The following is a 22,860-nucleotide window of genomic DNA, read 5'->3' on the forward strand; positions in this document are numbered from 1 at the left end:
AATCGACCCCAAACTTCTGTCTCTTAGCATTTTTTAAATAAACGGCTTTGGAAATTAGAAAGAAATGAGTGCATAATAAAGAGAAAAGTAACAATTTAAAAAGCTTGTGTTTAAGACTAGTTATCTATCTATATTATTCAGGAATCAAAATGTATATCAAAGCTTTAATTGTTTAGAACCAGAGGTCCAAATTTCTGATTTTGCGTTGTTTTATACAAAAAATGTAAAAGGCCTCTTAATAAGATTTTGTTTCACAAAATAATGAAACACCGACTTCAAAGGTCAAAACTAGTTATTTGGATTGAAAAATTATATTAATAAACCAATTTTCATAAAATTTCTTTGGAATCGATCCGAAAGAGCTTATCAGGTTCTCTACCATAGGTTCTTTCGGATTGGTTCCAAAGAAATTTTATGAAAATTGGTTTACTAATATAAATAATTTTTAAAGTTATACAGCATGAACGCAGAAAAATTAAGTAATTTTACTAATAACATTGCATCATCATCATCGCTACATAGAATAAAACCAAACCGCTGTCGCTGTTTGTCCGTCCCTATGCATGCTTAAATCTTTAAAACTACACAACGGATTTTGATGCTGTTTTTTTTAATAGATAAAGTGATTTAAGAGGAAGATTTATATGTATAATACATGCAAATACTGCTAACTTTAAAAGGTTCTAATGTGATGTCGTAAATAAACATATTGTTTACGCTTCCATTGCAAACGCTTGCTGAACCCCACGAGATAAATCAAAATAATGTATTACAGTATTGTACACCTTAAAAAGGTCAACAATAAGTCCGCGATGGCATATGTCTATCTCTTAAGGATACCCCACAATAACTATTTTTTACCGTTTACATTTTAATGGGGGAAAAGGACTTATTTACGAAGTGACTTTAAGCAATACAGCAATAATTTTTATCCAATTAAGTACTTAAATACTTTGTTCATTTAATATAGATCTATATGGCCCTTTACAACATGTAATTTAAATTAATATTTCCGAAAATATTACAGATTTAAAACGCAGGGACATAGCGGTGCGGCGGTACCAGCCCGGCCAAAGGCGCATGCCCATACTATATAAAAGCGCGTCGAAGGCCGCACTTCGCCTTATTAGCACTTTATCATGTTTGTATTGTCTAATGACAAAAAAGTTTTAAACATTATTTATAAAGGCATTCTGTAGTAGGTAGGTGTATTTAGTATCAGCATTGCACCCGTGCGAAGCCGGGGCTGGTCGCTTAGCTAATGATAAACATTCATTAATACTTTCTACTATAAGTAATAATATTTTATCGAAATCATAAATGTGAATTGAAAACCAAGTTTAATATTACGAATATGTGTCGTTTCGACTCCACCCATAAAAGAATTGAGATCTATATGGGTGCAAAGTTCTGGGCAGAAAATCTTAAAATTTACAATTTACAAGAACATACGTACGAACGTACTACAATCTACTATGTTTGCTACTTAATATGTATTATAAATTCTTATATTTCACACAATGCATTTATTCCGCTTGGGATGTAATTCAAACTCAAGAATTAGCTTTTAAAATTTGTAATTTTAAGATTTTCTATACGAATTTGACACCCATATAGATCTATTTTTTTTTTTGCAAAGTCGAAACCACATATTCATAATTTTGAACTTGACCCTCATATATTTATGTTTGTGATGAGATTCGCATTTTACAAACATCAAAATCATTTCATTAAATAATCAACATAAACAAAATATTTTTTAAAAAGATACCACATTTATTTTCTATATTTAGTGTAGGTACAACATTAATATAAATATAACTAAAAGCAATTCTAAAGTATCATATGCTTGTTACTTGCATTTAAATGTGATAATTATTAACATAAAGGCATGCGAAAATATTAACATATTACTATCATCAAAATATTTAATACAATAGTGAGAGAAGAGTATAAGCTCAATGCAAAATAATACAACATCAATTAACTAGATGCTTTTGCAGCCTGTCTTCTCTTTACATCCCAATTATATACTCTAGCCATATTAACTTCAGTTGTTGTCCATTGATCACTGCAAAATAAGAAAGATACATCCTATTATGAATATATTATTTAATTTCTTTACTTGATGAAAATTTTGATTGAAAGTTACTGAATTGTACTGAATATTAATTAATGAAAATACTGAACTGAAGTATTACTGATCTCATACTATCATGTAGAAAAAGTAAATTAAAGAAAACTAAACCAAACAGAAAATTTTCTAGAAATCTAGAGCTGGTTCTCTCACTCACAAAGGATCTCTTTTTTTTAATCTATAACTAAATATAGAAAAAGAGAGAATAAATTTCCATGAAAGATAAAGATAAACTATGTTTCATATTTTTTTAGGATCATTTATATTACATAAACATACATATGTTGAATGTTTATTCACATTATTCTTTTGATGTAAAAAAAAACTGAATATTGTTTCTTACCGTAAGAAATCTAAGTCATGTTCAATACATTCCAAATTTTTTTTTGCTGTTGCCATATTTGATGTTAGCAATTTTTCAGCATCATCCAAAGAGTATTCCAACATAACATTTGCTCCAAGCCACAAATATACAATATTTGTTGCTGGGACATTTGCCTACAATAAAATAATTGTAAACCAAAAATAAAGGATGTACTGTATATTATGCAATCAACAACAACAACAACAAAATAAACTTTACATTACCTTAACAAATACTTGATCGCTGAGCAGAAATTTAGTTTCCATATCTGTTTTTTGCATTTTTAATTTTTCAATCATTTCAAGTGACCTAGCTAAATCTGGAATTTGTTGTCTAAGACGTCGTCTCTTAGTTGCCAATGTATATTCCATAAACTTGTATTTACCATGTTGTTCATCAAGCCTTCTTAGTACTTTCTCAACTCCACCAGAATTTTCTGGCAAATTCATGAACTCGTCTACATTATCCTGAAAAATAATAATATATACAAGTATTATTACATATTACCTGCTGTAATAGTTCTTATACTTATCTGTAAAAATTTTACATTTTTTATATTCATTACTGTCATTGTCATTCACATAACAAAACTTCCAGTAGTTAACAGTCACAATAATTAAAATTAGCAATTATTATACAATAACAATGTGTTTTTGTCCATTGATAGCAATAAATTCATATTTTAGATTGTGCTGCTACACAGAACCAATTTTTTCACTTAGTTTATGCTTAGAAGTATTAGATTAGCAATGATTTTTCAACTAGCACCTATTGAGATAAGAGGAAACCTAATTTGTTGATGGGGCACCATTCTTATCAAAATATCTTTTTTTTTTCTTTTTCAAGCAGAAATAATGAAATGCCAAAGCTTTTCTGATTCTGACAGACCTCTTTTACATAAATAATTTAAATCTTACTACTCATAAGTAATTTTTATTTAGAGCTTTTTCAACACATTTATTTGGTGAATGTATGTCCATCTAGTGACCGCTAATAATATCTCCAATCATTTAGATTGGAGATATTATTATTGGATTGGAATGAATGAAGAAACTTATACATTTTTAATGTAGTACTTTTATAGACCATATGTTCCAGCCAATCTTGTAACAATAGACTAATATCATTCTCCTCTAAATAGCAGACCCATGCCTAGTATTTAATATGATAGGACCATACTGGTTTAAGTCAAAATATTGAGGTTGATAATGGTATGTAAAAGTAAAAACCCATGTTATTTTGTGTCTCACTAACTCTTCAACTGAATACCATTGGTATGAAAATATTATGTCTTCATTTTCTACCTATATTTCATTGGCAAATATTTTCAGGTTCGTTGGTTTCACTCTCTTCAAAGATTACTTACGATTCCTGTTGTTACATATAAAAATGAGCACCTCCATATTATAAAAAAAAATTAACCAATAATTTTCAATATAATTTATAAGATTTAGATTCCATAAAATAATATTTAAACGTAACCTACTAACACATAATCATTTTATAATCGGAAGCTTCAAACAGGTGTTTAGGTTAGTCTAACCTAAAAATAATTTCTTTCCTTCTTTAAAGATGCAACAATATTGAGTTAAATTGTAATAAAAAATGTAATAATATTTAGCCACAAATAATACACTTACTACAAAAACAGCTTTAGGAATACCAGGAATTGATTTAGTGTTTGATGAATCGGAGCTATCGCCTTCCATTTTGCTATTTTAATACTTTTGAATTAAACAAATTACAATACCGTTATTATACACTAAAAAATATATTTAAAATTGATTGAAATGCATTTATTATAATAGTAACTATATCAAACTCGGTTATTCTATTTTCAGAATTTCACTCTATCTCACTGACCTATTCAACTAAACAGCAAGTAATGACTAAGTTATAAAAGTTGGCAGAAAAAAATAGAATCTGATATACATGTTACCTTTTCGAAGTAACAACAGAATGAAATACATAAATAAAAAAAAAATTAGTGTTGTACATATATATATAAATTTAATTTTATAAAAAACATTTACAATAAAAGGAATATTTATGTTTAGTTACTTTATTTTGTTCTACTTCAATTTTAAATATTTATTACGATTACGCCCGAGGCGTGGTGCAGAAGTGCGGTAGTACTACTCTTCAAGAAGGGTGACAATACCCTATTAAAAAACTATAGACCAATATACCTTCTAAATCGCGTCTACGTGTTGTTTTCGAAGGTCCTAAGCAATTGTTTTACGCGCAAACTCGACAGCTATCAGCCACTCAAACTAATTGGCTTCCGAAAGGTATTAAACTTTAGCATAATAGAGTACATACATATACTACGGCAGATTATATAGAAAACCGAAGAGTATAATCTACCACTACGTCTAGCGTTTGTGGATTATGAGGAAGCCTTTGATTTAGTCGAGACATAGGTGGTACTACAGGCCCTCCAGCGGTGCCAGATTGACTACAGGTATGTCAAAGTGTTAAAGTGTATGTACAATAAGACTACGATGTTTATCCGAGCACAGAACCAAAGTACGAAATCTGTCTCAGTGCAGAAAGTTGTAAAGCAGGGTGCCTGAAACTCTTCATGGCTGCACTGGAAGATGTTTTTAAACTTTTGGAGTGAAAAAAATATGCTATAAACATCAATAGCGAATACATCACTCATCTTCGATTTGCCGATGACATAGTAATCTCTGGAGGATTAAGATGAACATGGACAAGACTAAGATCATGTCTAACGTCCATGTCACACCTATACCGGTTACGACTACGGTTACGGGTCTAAGACTGTATCTTGATTCACTTTAGCTGAATTTTTCACTCCTTTTTCACAAAAATGTAGTTTTGTGACTCCTTGATAAAACACGCCCCACCAAACCATCACTGAAACACGATGATGACTACGTTGCATCTTTCTAACCACTTAAACAGCTTCTTTAGAACTGTGAGCGTACACTTTATCATTTTGCTTATTGCAGTGTTCTTCAATCGTGAAAATTTTTTCGTGGGTAAAGAGAATATTTGTATGCCTTTCACCTGCGTATCGCGACAGAAGGCGTTTTGATGTATCCACTGTCTTTAATTGTAAAGATTGATTTAGGGGCTGTCTAGTTTAGGATTTTCGACGAATTCTGGCTTTAACAGCATTAACAGTTTTTATAGTTCTAACAGCATACGGCCGCTCCGATCTTTTCTGGTCTTTGACAGAGGAAGTGTTATTGTATCTGTTGATAGAACGATATAGGAACATACGGCTGATACCAAGCTTTTGAAGTGTCTAGAACATGACCGTCGGCTCCATACCCATTTTATGCAAGGCTATCACTGCAATTCTGTTTTCTGTACCACCCCATTCCATATTGTAATTAGATAATGAATACGAAAAAATATGTGAAATGACGCGAAATCGAAAGAAGTTTTTAAAATAATAAACGTGTTCCAAATTCAAACTAATTAAAAAATTAAAAACAAGAAAAGTTCTTATGTAATAGTATTTATGGCCCGATTAGCCTATACAGCTTATATATGACCGTATAATTAACGATTCTTAGTTTGCAGTTTATTCTATGAATTTTACAACTTGCTTGACATGCTTAGATGTAACACAGTTATTAGTAACAGAGTTTCATTAATACTTTTTGAGTACGAAACCCTAATGTAGGGATGTTATTTCTTATTTTCTTCAGTGCATTTGTTCATTTCTTAATCCAACTAACCATCTTTAATTGATAGTATCAGTAGTATATTACTTACGTAGTCACCTACACAGTTATTAGTCAATTATATATACTTACAGATGTAATCGGCAATCGTTATTGTTACAGTATAAATAATTCCTACCCATCATGATTATTTAGATCCATTATGAGATAAAGTGGTGATTGTGTCCAATCTAACAATCATGAATAGCCACGGAACGGAAAAACTATACACGTCAACGATACAATGCAAGCCTAGCCTTACAGGGGGCGCGGCTTCCTTATAGGTAGTTTTTGTACGCTTGAGGCGTGACCTTACATATTTAATTAATATAGAATTTTAATAGGAATATTACATTGCTATTTTTTGATATTTCATAATATTTCACTATAAAATATTATCATTTCTTTATATTATGACATAATACCATAGATTACATTATTTTAAATAAAACAATAAAAAAATGTATTTTTCGGAAAGAATTTCCACAAATTTTCACTAAGAACAAGGAATTAATTATATAGAAGGAAAGATAAAATAAAAACTGTGAATCATATGGTTGACTCCTTTCTTCTTATGCAAATATAATTAGTAAAAAGAGGATGAAATATACACCATCAGTTGCTATTTTTCTAAATTCATAGCAGGCTGCTATATAGAAAATGTTTAATATGTCAATTATTTGTCTGTGACAAATTTTATATTACTGGTGTCCCGACGCTCAGAGATTGCGTTTCTGACTCCTGTCAATTCGTCAAGTCTAGTGATGTATCCTAAATAACATTAATAATATTAAATAATTTATTGCATTCATTATGCATATTTATTCAATTTAATATACACACATTAAACAAGTCTAAGCAACATATACTATTTCAAATTATTAATCAATTATTATATCATTTCTTACCAAGTAGGTAATACCTATGTAAACTTTTTGATCTAGAGGACATACTGACTGATTGTAAAAATATCGAGTATCATTTTTTTTTATAAATTCAAAAGCGAATGTATTTGTTCGAATTTTATAGCGTCAACAGAAGCGTTATTTGCTGTCTTCATCAGCGTTACACTAACACGGGAGATCCTGCTGAACAGCACCCAGGTCGAGGAAGGTGTACAACCACACGACAAGATCGATACATACAATTGGCTGCAAAACGCCAGCCGATGTTAACCGCCCGAGAAATAATAAGTTTAAGACTACAAAATTCGAGTGGTGTTGTTGTTAGCTTCCAAACTGTGCGAAATCGATTGCATGAGAATGGCCTACGAGCACGACGGCCAATTAGGTGCCCGCCGATACGTCACAAAAATCGCGCTCGTCGAAATGAATAATGTAGGGAACACATTACATGGACCCGGGAACAATGGGATAAAATTTTATTTTGCGATGAGTCTTTGATCTTGAGACAAGATTCTACTTTTAAAATAATTTTAAAATAAAAAAAAATTACTAAAATTGTTTTAGTACCGAGTTTAGTGATTGATATGATAATGTTCTATATATTTATCGATATTTAAGTTCGAATCAAATAGTTTTAATATTAAAATCTGCTTAAACTTAGACTTTGAGTCTAAGTTCAAAGCCTACCTAGGCTTTGGCCTAGGTATGCTTTGAACTTCCTAATATTAATAAAGAAGTACAGATTTCCAAAATATAATGAAGAATAAACAATATGCCTATTTAAAACATCTACGTCGATGAATCTTATAAAAAGATGTCTGATTTAAAGCAATAGTTACATAAGTTTTCTGGAGACATTTTCGTATTCAAAGTGACGTGGCTTGCACATGACAATATTGCTTTTTGTGACATGACATGTCTTTGTTTTCATTCGATGCGTTGTTTTATTTATTAGTGATCGCACATTTTCCTTTTTAAAAAGGAACTTATATATTTACTCCAATTCTAAAAATCATGTCAGGCTGTGATTCTCAAAAACCAGAATGTTCAAAAGACAATATTTCTACGACCTCTATCGACGAAGGCTTGCCACGAGAACTCAGTCAGTTAAGTCTATCAAGTACCTCGAGCCAGGATGAATTCTATTGTGATAAAGGACATTCCGATAGCACTCTCAAAAATATTTATCAATATTTTCAAGCTCAGAAGTTATGTGACGTAGCCCTTATTGCTGGAGGATGTAGGTAAGTCCCATTACAACTAAGTATCATTAAACCATGACTTCTTTTGTGTTCTCTGTTTACTATTTATAGGTTTGTTATATTAAAATGTATCGTTGTCAAGAATTTAAAGTCAAATATAAATAACTTATAAGTTCTGGCATTAAAAATTGTTTCTATATATTGTATATTAAAATTATACTTTATTCTTTCTAATTATGACTCCTAAATAATAAAATAAATTTATATGTAGTAATAGAAGAGAACATTCATATCAGTTCTTTGTGTAAGTAACCAGAGATTGCTTTTAGTGATAAGGCCACCTTTTGTATGTGCACATTTTGTATAAATACTCCTTGTATACATCTCTATTGTGCGCAATAAAGAGTTTATTATTATTATTAAGTACCTGTTGTAAATAAACTGCATATAAGTAACAATATGTAATATTTTGAACATCAGGATTCCAGCTCACAAAGTAATGTTAGCATCTTGCAGTGAATACTTTGCAGCTATGTTTACTGGTTCATTGAGGGAAGCCCAGCTAACAGAAATAACTCTTGAGAGAGTGGATTCACAGGCATTACAAGCTCTTGTGCGCTACTGTTACACAGGAACTATAGGTAGGTATAATTTCATCTAAATATTCAACTTATGCTGTTTGCTTATATGTACTATAATAATATTATATTAAAAAGTATGTACTTAAGATTTGTTTTGTAAAAAATTTGTCACATTAGTTCCTTATGAATAAGATAGATCTTTTATTTGCATTATGGAATCAGCTAAGCTGTTGCATGTCAATTCATTTGGATCTTTCATGTTTCTATGTATTTATTACCTTAGCTTTGTCTCATGTTTTAAGATGTCCTGGCTCTGGATAACCTGTTCCCCAGCAGACTTATACATATACTTTCCAACAAATCACAGTTGCACATCGGGTATTCCATGGATTCTGATTCCTGACTGCATAACCTGCACAATGTGTCTAAAGATAGACCCATCTCATATAGTAAATGCCTTACTGTCATGTGTCCAGTCAAGACACATTATGAATCTTGTCTGTTATCTGTATCAGTGGTGACTACTATAGATAAGTTAATCCTATCAGAAGTACTAACAATATATTAAGCAGTATAGCTAGTTAATGAAATAAATTCATTAGAACTGTAGTTTACATACACATAATTTTTTTTGTTTTGTTGTAATTTTTCTGTTACAATTTTACTTTATTTTACAGAGTTAAGGGAAGAAACTGTGGAAGTGCTTCTCTCAACGGCAAGCCTGCTGCAACTGAATTCTGTAACAGATGCTTGTTGTGCATTTCTAAAGAAACAACTTGATCCATGTAACTGTTTAGGTATTGCACTGTTTGCTGAACAACAATCCTGCATGAATTTACACAAAAGTGCTCTGGAATACACATACCAACACTTTATGCAGGTAATTTTTTTTTATTTATTACATATAACCTACCTTTGCTTTTTTTTTCACATAAAGTATAGAGTATGTTCCTTGCTGATAAAGTAACATTCTATAAATGAAAGAAATTTTAAATTATTAGTTTATTGACTTATCTTTACAAACAGGACAATCATTATTAACTTTTAGACTAGCATTGCAAGGTTTATAAGATCCAGTGTATACTTGGCTGATGATACAATGAATAATAATGAGCTAACTATATTCATGGTTATGTAGATGACAGTACTGGGGATGTCCATTTAATGGGATGTACCAATGTCCCTCATTTTATCATGGAGAACAATCATGAGCAGATTGTGTCTGAAATTGCGAGAATGTTAACTAGGGTCTCTGATTGGGAATGACAAAACTTAGTCCAGTTTAACCCTGCTAAGATGCAAACTTGCACATTCACTGCAAAAGACCCCATTTGCTGTGGCTCCACAATTCGAGGATATGTCTCATAACATCTCTAAAAGCATTAGGATCCTTGATGTCGACATCTTCAGCGATATACATTTCTGTGGCCACCGCTAATATCCAAAAAACTTGATGTGTTTTATCAAGTGAAGCTTTGCGCTGAATCAATGATTAATGCTATATAAATCGCAAATCTGGCCCCACATGAAGTATTACTGTCGCTTGTAGATGGGAGTACTTAGATACCAGCACCCATACCAGCTTGAACCCTTTGACCCAGTGCAACAACGAGCCATGAGAATTGTTGATGGTCACAGGCTTACAAGCTGTAAGAACCCTTAAGTCTTAAAGATTTTGCCTTACTCTTCTGTGTTCTACCATTAATGCAAAAGCCTGTACTCAGAGGAAGCGTACAATGTGATGCCTACTGTCACTTTCAACCATCGTGCAGCACGCCGTCCACAGAGAGTTCACCCTCATACATTAGAGCCTGAATGGTTGCATACAACGTGGTTTCAACGATGTTTCCTCCTATGAACGTTCAGGTTATATGGAATGAGCTCCCTGTCGAAGTTTTTCTAAGAGACTACACCCACTTATTATCAGGCGGGCCGTATGATTATTTGCCACCTTAGTAGTATAAAAACACAGTTTTCTGGTATGTCCCATTTCCAGAATGACAAGACTTATGATAAATATTTAATTACTTTTTGAATATAAGTGAATTTAAACATATGTATGATACAGACACTATATCTTTAAATACAGTAATAACATTCAGTACGTTTTTAATTCTATTAATAACTATTGTTTTTTTATTAATAACATAAATATTGTCTACATAATTACTGCAATCTCCTGGCACAATTAAAAATTGCACCTAAAACAAACTATTCACTGTCAATATTATTTCGACATGTAACAAAATATTATGAAGTTTGTTAGGAAACAAAGCTAAACGTGAGTTATTGATTGTCAGCTTTATGTGTATAGAAAAGTCATATGCATGTACTGCTTACTTTGACATTCCTCTGGTAATGGAGCAATTGTTCCATGTAAATATTGAAACTTCTTATTATAATATCTAACAAAATATTAAATTACTTTTTACTATGATACTTTGTGTAAAAATTACTGTCCTCTGTTACACAGTCCTCGAGGCTACACAGAGGACCAGTTATCCAGATACTATCCTGAATTATAAAGATTGACACCCACTAGTTATAATTTCAGTTATTAATTAATTGTTTTGTTTAATTTTATTTGCCAAATTAAATATTTTTGTGTAGTTGTGTAGAGTAATCCTAATATATTTCACTTAGCAATTTTATTTTTAAACAATTTAATCGTATAATATTCTTTATGTTTAAATAATAGAAAAAAAAGGAGTTTAATTGATTACAATTGATAAAAATGTATTCTTGATTTCATTTAAACAGTCCTCTGCCACAATTTTTTATTAAATCACGTGTAACTCGCGAAATAAAAGGAAATTACTAATGCCCTTTGTGAATAGGTAGTTAATTCATTACTAACTTCTTACAAATATGCATCGTTTGTTAATTTTCTGCTAAAATAGGATTGGGACAACTTTGTATGAACGAGTTTTTAATATGTAGATAAATGACCTTTTCCATTACAAACAAAAAAATCACTCCTTTTTTATATTATTTTAGATTTGTTATATATTATTCACATAATTAACATATTAGTATACATATAAATTTTAATTATGTTTTACCTTAGAAAAATATATACTTTAAACAATAATAAACATGAACAATTTCGAAAATAGAAGCATTTAATGTGTATAAAACTATTTTGACTGATTAATCTTTCTAAGCACAATTGAAATTGCTGTACCTTTTTATAACATAAGTATTCATTCAGAAAGGATTTCCTAAATAGCCCATGGAAATGGGAGATACAGATTCCATATAGACAAATTTGTGATTAACAGTTAAGGTTGGGATCCTTGCCCAACTTTGGGATGTTGTAAAATACGATTTTATAGAATATCTGCGACAACATAAAAAGGAATTCCTGGTATGGGATTACTAGTCATATAGCAAGGTTCAGGACTTACCTTTTTTTTTACTTTTTCTATACATAGGTGGTGAAACACCAAGAATTTCTGTCTCTACAAGCTGACCAGTTGGCTAATCTACTGAAATCAGATGATCTCAATGTTGTTACTGAAGAAAATGTATTTGAAAGTCTCATGACATGGGTACAACATGATAGTCCTAATAGAGAATCTCATTTGCCAACTTTGCTGAAACTTATTAAATTACCGTTACTCTCATCCGAGGTATGAATTAGGTTGTTACTACCATTTAATCAATTACTATTTCTATAATTTTATATCATTAGTATATAATAGAAAAATGTAAAAGTATAGTAAAATTGTTGATTGTTAGATTAATCATATATATTAAAATATAAATCACTGATACAAATTTATAATGATCAATTTCGTTTTATAAAAGTGACATTAATCATTAATGAAAATGTTACATTATTCAGACACTATATATATTGCCCCAAAAAACAAGATGTATTCAATTGCCAATTTTTTCAACAAATCAGTGTACCTTATGGATATATATTTACCCAATTTTTATTTTAAGTAGTCATGATTTCTTGTTTGCTGTAATATGTGTAACAATTTTTTTTCCAGTACCTTATCGATAAAGTGGAGTTAGCTTGTGGTAATGTACCTGAATGCCAATCCTTAATCATGGAAGCAGTAAAATGGCACTTGTTGCCTGAGCGCAGATCTTTTCTATTCTCCCACAGAACTAGACCACGAACATCAACTATAGGGCGATTGTTAGCCATTGGAGGCATGGATGGATACAAAGTAAGATTTAATAATTTATGTAATATTTGTGAAGATGGTTGTTTGTTAGTCTTTCAGACAAGAACTACTAATTTAAATAAAATTTTAAACATATATAGGTTTAAATGCTAACTTAGATAATAGCATACTTTAAATACTGTTTAAGTGGTTGAAGCCACGAGATACAACTAGTAATTTATAATATTTATTTCTTTTTATCTTAAATTATTTTCGAGTAAACAGTCTCTCTGTTTACTGAGTACACATGATATCAAGAACCTGTAAAATAGTATACAGAAAATAATTTATTTATTTTAAAATTTTATATCTTATTCAATAGGGTGCTAGTAATATGGAAATGTATGACCCGAGGACTAATACGTGGACGCCATTTATGAGGATGGGTGCTAGAAGATTACAATTTGGTGTTGCAGTAATGCAAAACAAATTGATTGTTGTTGGAGGTAGAGATGGACTTAAAACTTTAAATACAGTAAGTTATTTCAGAATTATGTTACATTTTTTTTTTTATAAATTTAATGTACCCTATGACTGCTTATTTAGAGTAAATTCTTATTTAAGGTGATAGTATTTGAATGTTTTGATGTTAATGTAATTGCTAGCCAATTACCTGTTCTTAAATTGTTGCATGCCCGATAGGGTATAACTGTTTATACTGATGCCAAATCCAAAGCAATGGTTACTGCTATATGTATGTACACAGTTTGCAATAAAATTCTATTCTATTCTAAAACATACTAAATATTCTTTTTCATTCCATGTCAGGTGGAATGTTTTGACTTGACATCACTTAGTTGGAGTACTTTGGCACCAATGAACACTCACCGCCACGGTTTAGGTGTTGCTGTTTTGGGGGATGGCCCTAATTCTCCTGTGTACGCCGTAGGAGGTCACGACGGATGGATTTATTTAAATTCTGTAGAAAGGTAAATTTTCTTATAAATAACATTTTTACTTATATATATATTTCGACACAAGGGGCAAACGAGCATGCGGCTCACCTGATGGTAAGTGACTACCGCCACCCATGATCACCCACAACACCAACGCAGTGCAGGTGTGCTGCCGGCCTTTTAAAAAGGAATATGCTCTTTTCTTGAAGTTTATGATGTCGTATCGGTTCGAAAATACTGCTGCTGGAAGTTGATGACTTGAAAAACGCACGGTGGAAGACCGCTACTAGTTCAGATGGCGAAAATATTAAACTTTCTAAAAATATTAAAATAATTATAATAAGTTAGAAAGTTGTCAGATCAGATTGGCCATTATTACAAAGTATTAACAAAGTATATAAGCATTTTGGTTTCCAGGAGGAACCACATGAGGGTCAACCTAATAGGATATAATGCTAGCAATAGGGCTATTGGTCCCCATTACTAATAATCGAAACTATGTCTCTTCCTACGAATATATAAGGAGCTCACAAATAAATAATTATCTATTTGTGAGTGTAAAGGGAAGCGAATTCTCCTTACCGGTGATTTCAGCTATGCTATATGTGCACTATATATTTTTGTTGCTGCCAGGCCCAATAGGCAAAAACATAATCTTCAATGCGTCAATGACGGTAAATATCTTGTTTGAGGCGAAGGGATTGTTACGATGTTCAACGACCCCATTGCTGTGGGAAAAGAATTGTAAGGAATAGGGTCTAATAGCTCCATTACTAACGATATATCTTAACATGCAACCTCCACACTGTTTCTCTTAAAAACCATCGTCGTTAATTCTTTTGGAATTCGACACCGTGGGCTAACTGACATGTTTTCATCCTCACTTATCATGCCCCACTGATATCCCATCGGCGTATAACGATAGCACAGATGGGGATTTCATTCCATTTTCACTCATTGTTAGCAAGATATAAGTTCGACCTCCTCGCGACCCCCTCTGAAAACTATCGTGGTTATTTCCTGATGAATTCTTCATCACCCTCCACTGGTGCCTCGCCATCCAAAATATTTCGTTTGTAAAACGTGTGTACGTGTAAATCGTGTATATAGCTATGTTGTGCGTGTGCAGGTTTTTTTTTTTTTGATGGGTGTAAATGGTATGGTAACCCCGCCTGCGCTAACGAGATACGCTGGCGGAGCACCAGTGAAGGGTGATAGATGAGAATGAAAACAGGCCAGTTAGTCCATCATGATGAATTCATCAGGACTTAACCATGATAGTTTCCAAGGGGAACCGCGAGGAGGTGGACCTGGTTGGGTGTATTGCTACTAGCAGTCCGTTTCGTCCCGCGTGTGCAGGTGGGACGCGTGCTCGCGGTCGTGGAGCGTGGTGGCGCCGATGGCGGGCGCGCGCAGCACGTGCGGCGTGGCGGCGCTGCGCGGGCGGCTGCTGGCGGTGGGCGGCCGCGACGGCGGCGCCTGCCTGCGCTCCGTCGAGAGCTACGACCCCGCCACCGACCGCTGGACCAACTGCGCGCCCATGACGCGCCGCCGCGGCGGCGTCAGCGTTAGTCCGCGCTACCAGAGGGAGACTTTGTACAAAAGTCGATTGCTTGGGCACCTCTGTCCCATTCGTGTTTCAACCGTGAAGCAGTTGTGTTTGCATGACTGTGTTTCGGTTTGAAGGGTGGGATATGGCGTGAATTTACAGGGTACAGAGGAATAACACCTGAGTCCTCAGGAATGGCAACGCATGGGGGGTATCATGGGTGAAACAGTATAGTCTGCTATGTCCATGGTACTGCTCATGTCTATAGGCGACGGTTACCACTTTCCATCAGGTGGGCCGTCAGCTTGTTTGTCATTCTAAGTTGCATAAAAAAAAAAAAAAAACCTCACTTCTTTACTAGTTTTTATCCGTGTCCATAGGTATATTGGAGGAGGGGCAGGACATGCATCGCAAAGACATCTGAGTCCTTAAGAATGGCAACGCATGGGGGGTTGCATGGGCGAAACGGTATACTCTGTTATGTCCATGGTACTGTTCATGTCTATAGGCGACGGTTACCACTTTCCATCAGGTGGGCCGTCAGATTGTTTGCCATTCTAAGTTGTATAAAAAAAACGTATCTAAAAGTACATATGCGCCTTTTTTTAAAACCAGTCTCTTCCCAAAAAATATCCTAAATACGCTAATACCCGTGACACCGGGTCATATTGATTGATCGGGATAACAAGTTGCCTATGTCCCCCTCCATCCCAAATAGTACGTGTATGTTAAATATCATGATGATCGTTCAAATCTTTATGGAGCCATTCACATATGACGTCATTCGTAGATGTAGTACAGAATTCTCCCGCTAGATGGAGTTAGTAGAGACTCATTAAACTGTGCAGACGGCATCAGTGTAAAGCTGAACGTGCAAGTGTGGTGTTGTGTTTCTCTGACTGTTGGTGGGTTACCCCTGCGAAGTTATTATGGCAACTTTAAAAGAACAAAGAATGTGTGTGAAATTTTGTTTCCTACTTAAAAAATTTGCAATAGAGACACACCAAATGCTTCAGAAGGCTTTCCAGGAGGACGCTATGAACCGCACACAGGTTCTCGAGTGGTTTGGACGCTTTAAATGTGGTAAAATGTATGTTGAAGGCCAAGCTTGTTCTGGACGCCCTTCAACATCACGAAATGAGGAGAACATTGAAAAAGTTCGCCAAAATAATAACGATGATCGTCGCCAAACGATCGGCTAAATTTCAGCAGAGACAGGAATAAGTTGGAGCTCGTGCCAGCGAATTTTAAGTGAGGATTTGCACATGAGACGTGCAACACGCACACACGGCCTTACAAGTGACCCACTATTTGGCATCTCATCAGATGGTTTGTCGTTCCCCACGCTCCGTATTCGCCGGACCTAGCCCCGTGCGACTTTTTCCTATTTCCACAAATGAAAAAACCGCTAAAAGGGAAGCGTTATGATGATGGGAAGGTGGTAAAAACAGCTTCGCAAAGGGCACTGAACAATATCAAACTTGAAGAATTCCAAACATGCTTCCAACAGTAGGAAAAGAGACTTGACGAGTGCATTGCATTTAATGGAGAGTATTTTGTAGGTGACTGAAGTAATTTTGTAAAAAGATTGATAAATAACTTTTTAATGACAAAATCCGATTTCTTTTGAGTCACCCTTCTTAAAATGTTTATATCTACATTTCAGCGTTTGAAGTAGAAACGGGTCGCTGATGAATAATAATTGTAAAATAATGGACTTAGGTTTGCGCGGCTGGCGGCTACCTGTACGCTTTGGGCGGACACGAGGCACCCGCGAACACTGTAGGCGGGCGCCTGGCATGCGTCGAGCGGTACGACCCCGTCGCCGACTCGTGGGTGCTGCTCGCTCGCCTCTCCTACGGAAGAGACGCTATAGGATCATGCCTACTCGGAGACCGAATCGTTGCTGTTGGTAAGCAACACCTACTTAATATTAAATCGTTAGCTATACATAGTCATACCAAGAATCAGTCAAGAACCTAGATCTGAGTTGTAAACGAAACTCTCTAATCTGTCTTACTAGACAACTCCTTTATGTTTCCCCCTTTCATGCAGGAAATGACTAATTTGTTAATTAATTTAAAGTAAATTATTAATCCAAACGTAATAAAATATATGTTTTCTTCTTTGAGTTCCACTCCTATCGAAGATTGTGCAATATATGGGCAATCTTAATTTTTGAAGAGTCAGATGATGCTACAGTCAAACCACTCCCGCAAGATCTTAAACCAGAAGTGCCGCTTCCTCCCGGCACTTTTACCAGAAGTCTTGTCTTGTATGATTAGTTGGTATATTCTGTACTTTTATTTCTCATGACGTGAACGAAGTATGGCATTTTCCAATGCTTAACGGTGTTCAGAAGCGCCAACTTTTTCCAAAGGCTGTTTAATACATCAATATTTGTGACTCGGTCATGCCGTAAGATTTACAGAATACAACAGTGTGCCCACATGTCAAACGTCAAATCCACATCTTTACACCATACAGTAGTAGCACAGAGAATACATAGCAGCGTAATACACGTAGTCTTTATAGATTAAGCTACATGTCTCTGACTACCCCATCAGGGAATACAATTACAAGCATATCTGTCTATACAAATCAACAGGTGGATACGACGGAGTGCAGTATTTATGCGTAGTGGAAATGTACGACTCGGAGGCAAATTGTTGGCGCAAGTTGGCGCCACTAACCACGGGCCGCGCTGGCGCCGCCGTCGTAGCAGTGCCCCCACCAAGGAATCTCTTCTGATATCGTAACCACCAGCTTCTCACTTATGTCCTAGCCTAGATTACTTAATATATAAGGTACCTATGTTAAAACGAGACTTATTTCGTTTATATGTATGTAGGCTTATTGAATTTTAGCTATATACGTGTATGTGTATTGGTGTAAAAATTTAATCCTCGTTTATAGTGGAAATATATCTGGAATGATAATAAAAACCAATAAGTTACAATAATTTACACCACACTTTATACTCAAATTACTGTGGATCAGTTTCTTTAAACGCTGTTCATTATCTATTATTAAGTACACAGATTAATAATATAAGATTTTGTTTCTCTTTATCTAATATAAAAATATTATCAAAATTGGCGAAGTTAGAGTCTAATCAATTGTACAAAAATACATGTACACATAAAATAACAGAGAATGTGCCAAATCAAATCTCTAATATTATTTTTTTTTAATTGAAAATGAACATGAGGTAGTTTTATTATAAGTAATAAAAAATATGTTCATAAACAACTACATGTCAGCATGTAAATAGTGTTGTGTGTGTATTTAAAATAATGTCAGAAATTATAATGTTTTGCCAATATGTATTACTAGCGTATAAATATACATAACTTCACTGAGGGATAGTTGAAAGAATTTTGCATTTCTTTTTTTTCTCTTACATGAACATGGGTTCGATTCATGTTAGGACCAATTTAGGAAACATATTTTCTGAAGTGACTGAGGTCTGGATATTTTGGATTGTTCCTTAAGAGGTCTTTCTGGTTTCTTATAAACAGGGTATCCTAGGTTGAAGAGTAGCCAATTAATGTGACTTTGTAGCATTTATTTACTATTATAATAATGATGTATAATTATTGTGTGTATGTCCATGCCCGCCTATCCGCATCTATTTAGATCATTCAATGTATTGTTAAGAGGCGCTCTATATTAAGAATCGCAACACATTCACATTTAAATGAATTTGATTATTTTTTATAAAAGATCTATTCAGAATCTATGTAACAGTCATACCAGAATACTGATTTATGTTTGAAGTAGTATTAAAATTATGTTTGTATGCATAAAATTTGCCTGTATGCAGTTCTAACACTAATATTGAAAAGATATATATTTCTTTTCGGTAAATTGATCCATACTGTGATATATATTGAAAACATATTTTCTTGCGATTAATACAAAATAAATGGCATAGACTCATATTATTATAAACTAAGAGCATCCATAACTTTAGCTTACCGAAATAAAAAGTTATGAAAGGCAACGTCTCAATTAACTATCTGTCAATTTATAAAAACTATTGTACAATTTTTAATATTTCTGATTATTTAAAAAATTCTTTGCTAGGGAACTAAAACATTAATTATGCAATAAAATTCTAATTAAAAAAAAATATTTTGATGGCAAAAATGTATTTGAAAAATTCCAAAGTAAAATCTGAAGTAGGACAATTTTTAGTGATATATTTATATGCAACGTATTCTATGTATAAAGTTTTAGTTCGTTAGCATAGCCCTTTTTAAATAATTAATCTGAAACGAGTAAAATGCTCAATTATTTCGGAAAAGAGACAATTGCTACATTGTTATACTTCGGTAAGCTAAAGTATGAATGCTCTTAAGTATATGAAATTGAATAGCGTTAATTTAATACCATTAAACAATAATTTTATAATTATTAGTAATAGAACTAATAATTACTATTTATGTACTCGAATATGTTGTGGAATGGTATGAACTGATAAAATATAATAATATATTTTTATTACAAATTGATCTCAATATTATCTATCTACTTAATTATAAATTACATCCAAACATATGTATCAAAAGTAGATACCTGTCTTAAGATTCTCAAGTTATTACAAATATCATAACCTATCCGAGACTGACAACTGATATTTAGCAGTGAATTATTATTATTCAACACAATACCTAGCAGTAAACTGATATATAGCTTACCTACATAATAGACTAAATATTTATCTTTAGTGTTTTAGCCAAAATTATTTAAACAAAAAATAAAATTATATCTTAATCATTCTATTATTGGAGTAGTATTTAGTAAGAAACAGTCCCCATTAAATATTACATGAATTTGGATGCACATGTTATGTGATAATTATGTTCCTTTGAACCTTTTATATGAATACAGTATTATAATTATGTATTTACATTTAAATTTTATTATAGATAAACTACTAGTTGTATGATTTGTTTTCTCAGTAGCTATTGCCATCGCATAATTCACCAGAATTTCGTTAATAAAGAAACAAAAAAAATTTTGCTGTAATAAACGAAATACATTTTATATGTACTTCTGTACATGCAATATATGGGGAAGTCCATTATCTTTTTCTTTTTTTTTTTTTGCAATTTCGTACATATTCCATTTATTTGATATTTACAAAAATTTAAATTAAATTTCATGAATATTAAACAAATATTGACATTATGGACATTATAATTTCGTCAAGTCTATAATACATACGTATGTATTACAGACTTGATGAGATTATAAGGTGTTCTGTTTTTTTTTTTTTGGATTTTCCAAATACAAAAGTATATTCCCATTGTCCACAGATTCCTATAAATATTTCTGTATGAGTTTTTTTTTTATAAGTACCTATATATATATATATATATATATATATTATAATAAAATTTATCGGGGGCTGACCTGTGATGTTAGAACTAGAAAAACGCTAGATAATAAAAAAATATTGAAACTGTAAAAGATAGAAATAAAGTAATTAAGTGCTCTACTTACAAAATTTTATTACGTAAGTAGGTAGGTACTTATTTACTTATTTTGTGTTTTGTATTAAGAATTGTATTAGAGAGACTTATAAATGTGTAGATAAGTAGATATCGGTTTGCAGCCATCCACGAGTTCCAAATTTCAAATTAAATTTTATTCATAATAAATCACTTATTAATAAATATAGTCTAGTATAATTGTCATTGAGGCGTGTAATAGGATGCAAAGTCGTTCTTGTTCCATAATATAAAGGTTACACGGGTCACAGGAGGAGTGACAAAAAAACATCCGGTCGTTACGCGATCGCCACCACTTGTCATTGTAATATTTTTTCTATTCATTTATTAATTCGGCATAAGCCGGGCAGTAAATTTCATAACTGAATGTAACCATAAGAATATGGGCTATTTATTATTATTACGTTCTCACATACATGTTCAAATAAACTTTTACAGTATAAAATTAATAATACTTAATCAGTGAAACTATATTTTAAGATTCACCTAATTCAAAACCGCATATTTAAAATTGTAATTTCTTTTCTCTTCCTATTTGTATTTTCTGTCATGTATTTAAATTTGTGAAATGTCCGCAATTTAGTGACGGCTGCAAATTTGATGAATCTACTAATATTTTAGAACATTTTTATTAATAGTAATCAGGGCCGGTCTTAGTCTACCTGATGTTCCTGTGCAAATTTTTTACTACATCGAAAAAAAGGAATCGTTCCCTTTTAATTGGATCGGAGATCCGCCCTATTTACTTCTAAGACGAATTTGAGGCGATAATTAATTTTATAATGACTCCCTCTTAGCGTCCTCCTTGGACCTCGGTGCCTCCCGATCGCCATCTCTTTCCTATATTCTCTCAAGGCCGGTGCTGAGTACCTATACTGTGGCAACTAGTATCTCATAAGTTTATTAAACAAATTTTAGGAATGGCATTATTTATTATTTTATTAATACCAATATAATCAATATTACCAGTTTTATTTATATTTCTAACAATTGAGCAACTAAATCTCATTATTAATAATCTCTTCTCCCCGGAGACTAAGATTAGATCAATTGGTTATTCATAACTTCGTTATTATCTATCAATTTTCAGAAACGATTGAAGAATTTTTTTTGTTTCCGATTGATTATTTAAAAAATGCTCCGCCTATGAACTAAAACGTTATTCATAGAAATTTTAGAAATGGCGTCGTAACACAGCACGTATTCACTACGTTATAACAGTTGGCACGGGCTTTATATCAACGGAACGCAGAAAAAAAAATTCAATGCTCCTTTTCCAAGTAACAACACAATGGAATCCAATGATTAGCACACTAAAAACACGCGATCAGTTATAATTTGTTCAAATACGGTTTGGATACCGCGAGTGCTGCGTGTAAGGTGGCTCTAGATATTAATGGAAGCAATGTGAAGCTACCTGAAGAGACTGCGCGAGCTACCAGACGAAGAATCCACGTTGAAACGTCGGCAATAAAGAAGCACTATTATTTACCTCTAAATTACATAATGAGCCACTATCGAGACCGCTGACACCACATTGCATTCAAAACTCGTGTAAATGACGTAAATGCCTAAGTACATAGGAGCAACCATAGTATTTATGTATATGTATATATTCGATTTTGTACGTGGGACACTCGGAAAGTTTTGCGACACTAAAAAAAAAATGTTCTATAGGTAAATATATTTTTATTACATCTTTTCAAAGTACTCTCCACCAGCCTCTATACAAAATTTCATGCGTCTGAACCAGTTTTCGAAACGCTTTTCAGTCCGCTGCAGACACCGTTTACAGCCTGCTCGAACGCTGAGAGCGCATCATCGG

At 33.0% G+C, this 22,860-nt stretch overlaps 2 protein-coding genes across 3 annotated transcripts; one reads left to right on the top strand and one right to left on the bottom strand.

Moving 5' to 3' along the window:
• Positions 1-1,753: 1,753 nt before the first annotated feature.
• LOC113509717 (prefoldin subunit 3) lies at positions 1,754-4,709 on the bottom strand. 2 transcript variants are annotated; one of them, XM_052899228.1, is made up of 4 exons: positions 4,691-4,709; positions 2,726-2,968; positions 2,481-2,635; positions 1,754-2,071 (listed from the first exon to the last, which is right to left on the bottom strand). In XM_052899228.1, exons 2-4 carry the CDS (start codon positions 2,948-2,950, stop codon positions 1,984-1,986), a joined length of 468 nt encoding a protein of 155 aa, XP_052755188.1. In that variant the 5' UTR covers positions 2,951-2,968; positions 4,691-4,709; the 3' UTR covers positions 1,754-1,983. The 2 variants fall into 2 exon arrangements, with proteins under 2 accessions (XP_052755188.1, XP_026748922.1); XM_026893121.3 differs by lacking the exon at positions 4,691-4,709 and adding an exon at positions 4,142-4,398.
• A 3,278-nt stretch (positions 4,710-7,987) lies between these two features.
• Positions 7,988-21,961, top strand: LOC113509681 (kelch-like protein 5). The gene is made up of 10 exons (XM_026893077.3): positions 7,988-8,351; positions 8,790-8,950; positions 9,568-9,770; positions 12,325-12,522; positions 12,892-13,074; positions 13,394-13,546; positions 13,840-14,000; positions 15,327-15,534; positions 17,239-17,428; positions 18,125-21,961. The coding sequence occupies exons 1-10, from the start codon at positions 8,122-8,124 to the stop codon at positions 18,265-18,267; spliced, it is 1,830 nt and encodes a 609-aa protein (XP_026748878.1). The 5' UTR covers positions 7,988-8,121; the 3' UTR covers positions 18,268-21,961.
• Positions 21,962-22,860: the final 899 nt, after the last annotated feature.

This window comes from Galleria mellonella, unplaced genomic scaffold (genome assembly GCF_026898425.1).
Source record: "Galleria mellonella isolate WM207_F2 unplaced genomic scaffold, CSIRO_AGI_GalMel_v1 utg57, whole genome shotgun sequence".
NCBI lineage: Eukaryota > Metazoa > Arthropoda > Insecta > Lepidoptera > Pyralidae > Galleria > Galleria mellonella.

Bases quoted from the DNA above. Each gene is read 5' to 3' on its own strand.
- LOC113509717 (XM_026893121.3), bottom strand. From the start codon at position 4,210: ATGGAAGGCGATAGCTCCGATTCATCAAACACTAAATCAATTCCTGGT. The intron at 2,969-4,141 runs GTAAGTGTATTA...ATTATTTTTCAG, and splicing joins TTCCTAAAGCTGTTTTTGTA to GATAATGTAGACGAGTTCAT. The intron at 2,072-2,480 runs GTAAGAAACAAT...CTTATTTTGCAG, and splicing joins CATGACTTAGATTTCTTACG to TGATCAATGGACAACAACTG.
- LOC113509681 (XM_026893077.3), top strand. From the start codon at position 8,122: ATGTCAGGCTGTGATTCTCAAAAACCAGAATGTTCAAAAGACAATATT. The intron at 8,352-8,789 runs GTAAGTCCCATT...TTTGAACATCAG, and splicing joins CTTATTGCTGGAGGATGTAG to GATTCCAGCTCACAAAGTAA. The intron at 14,001-15,326 runs GTAAATTTTCTT...CCGCGTGTGCAG, and splicing joins TATTTAAATTCTGTAGAAAG to GTGGGACGCGTGCTCGCGGT.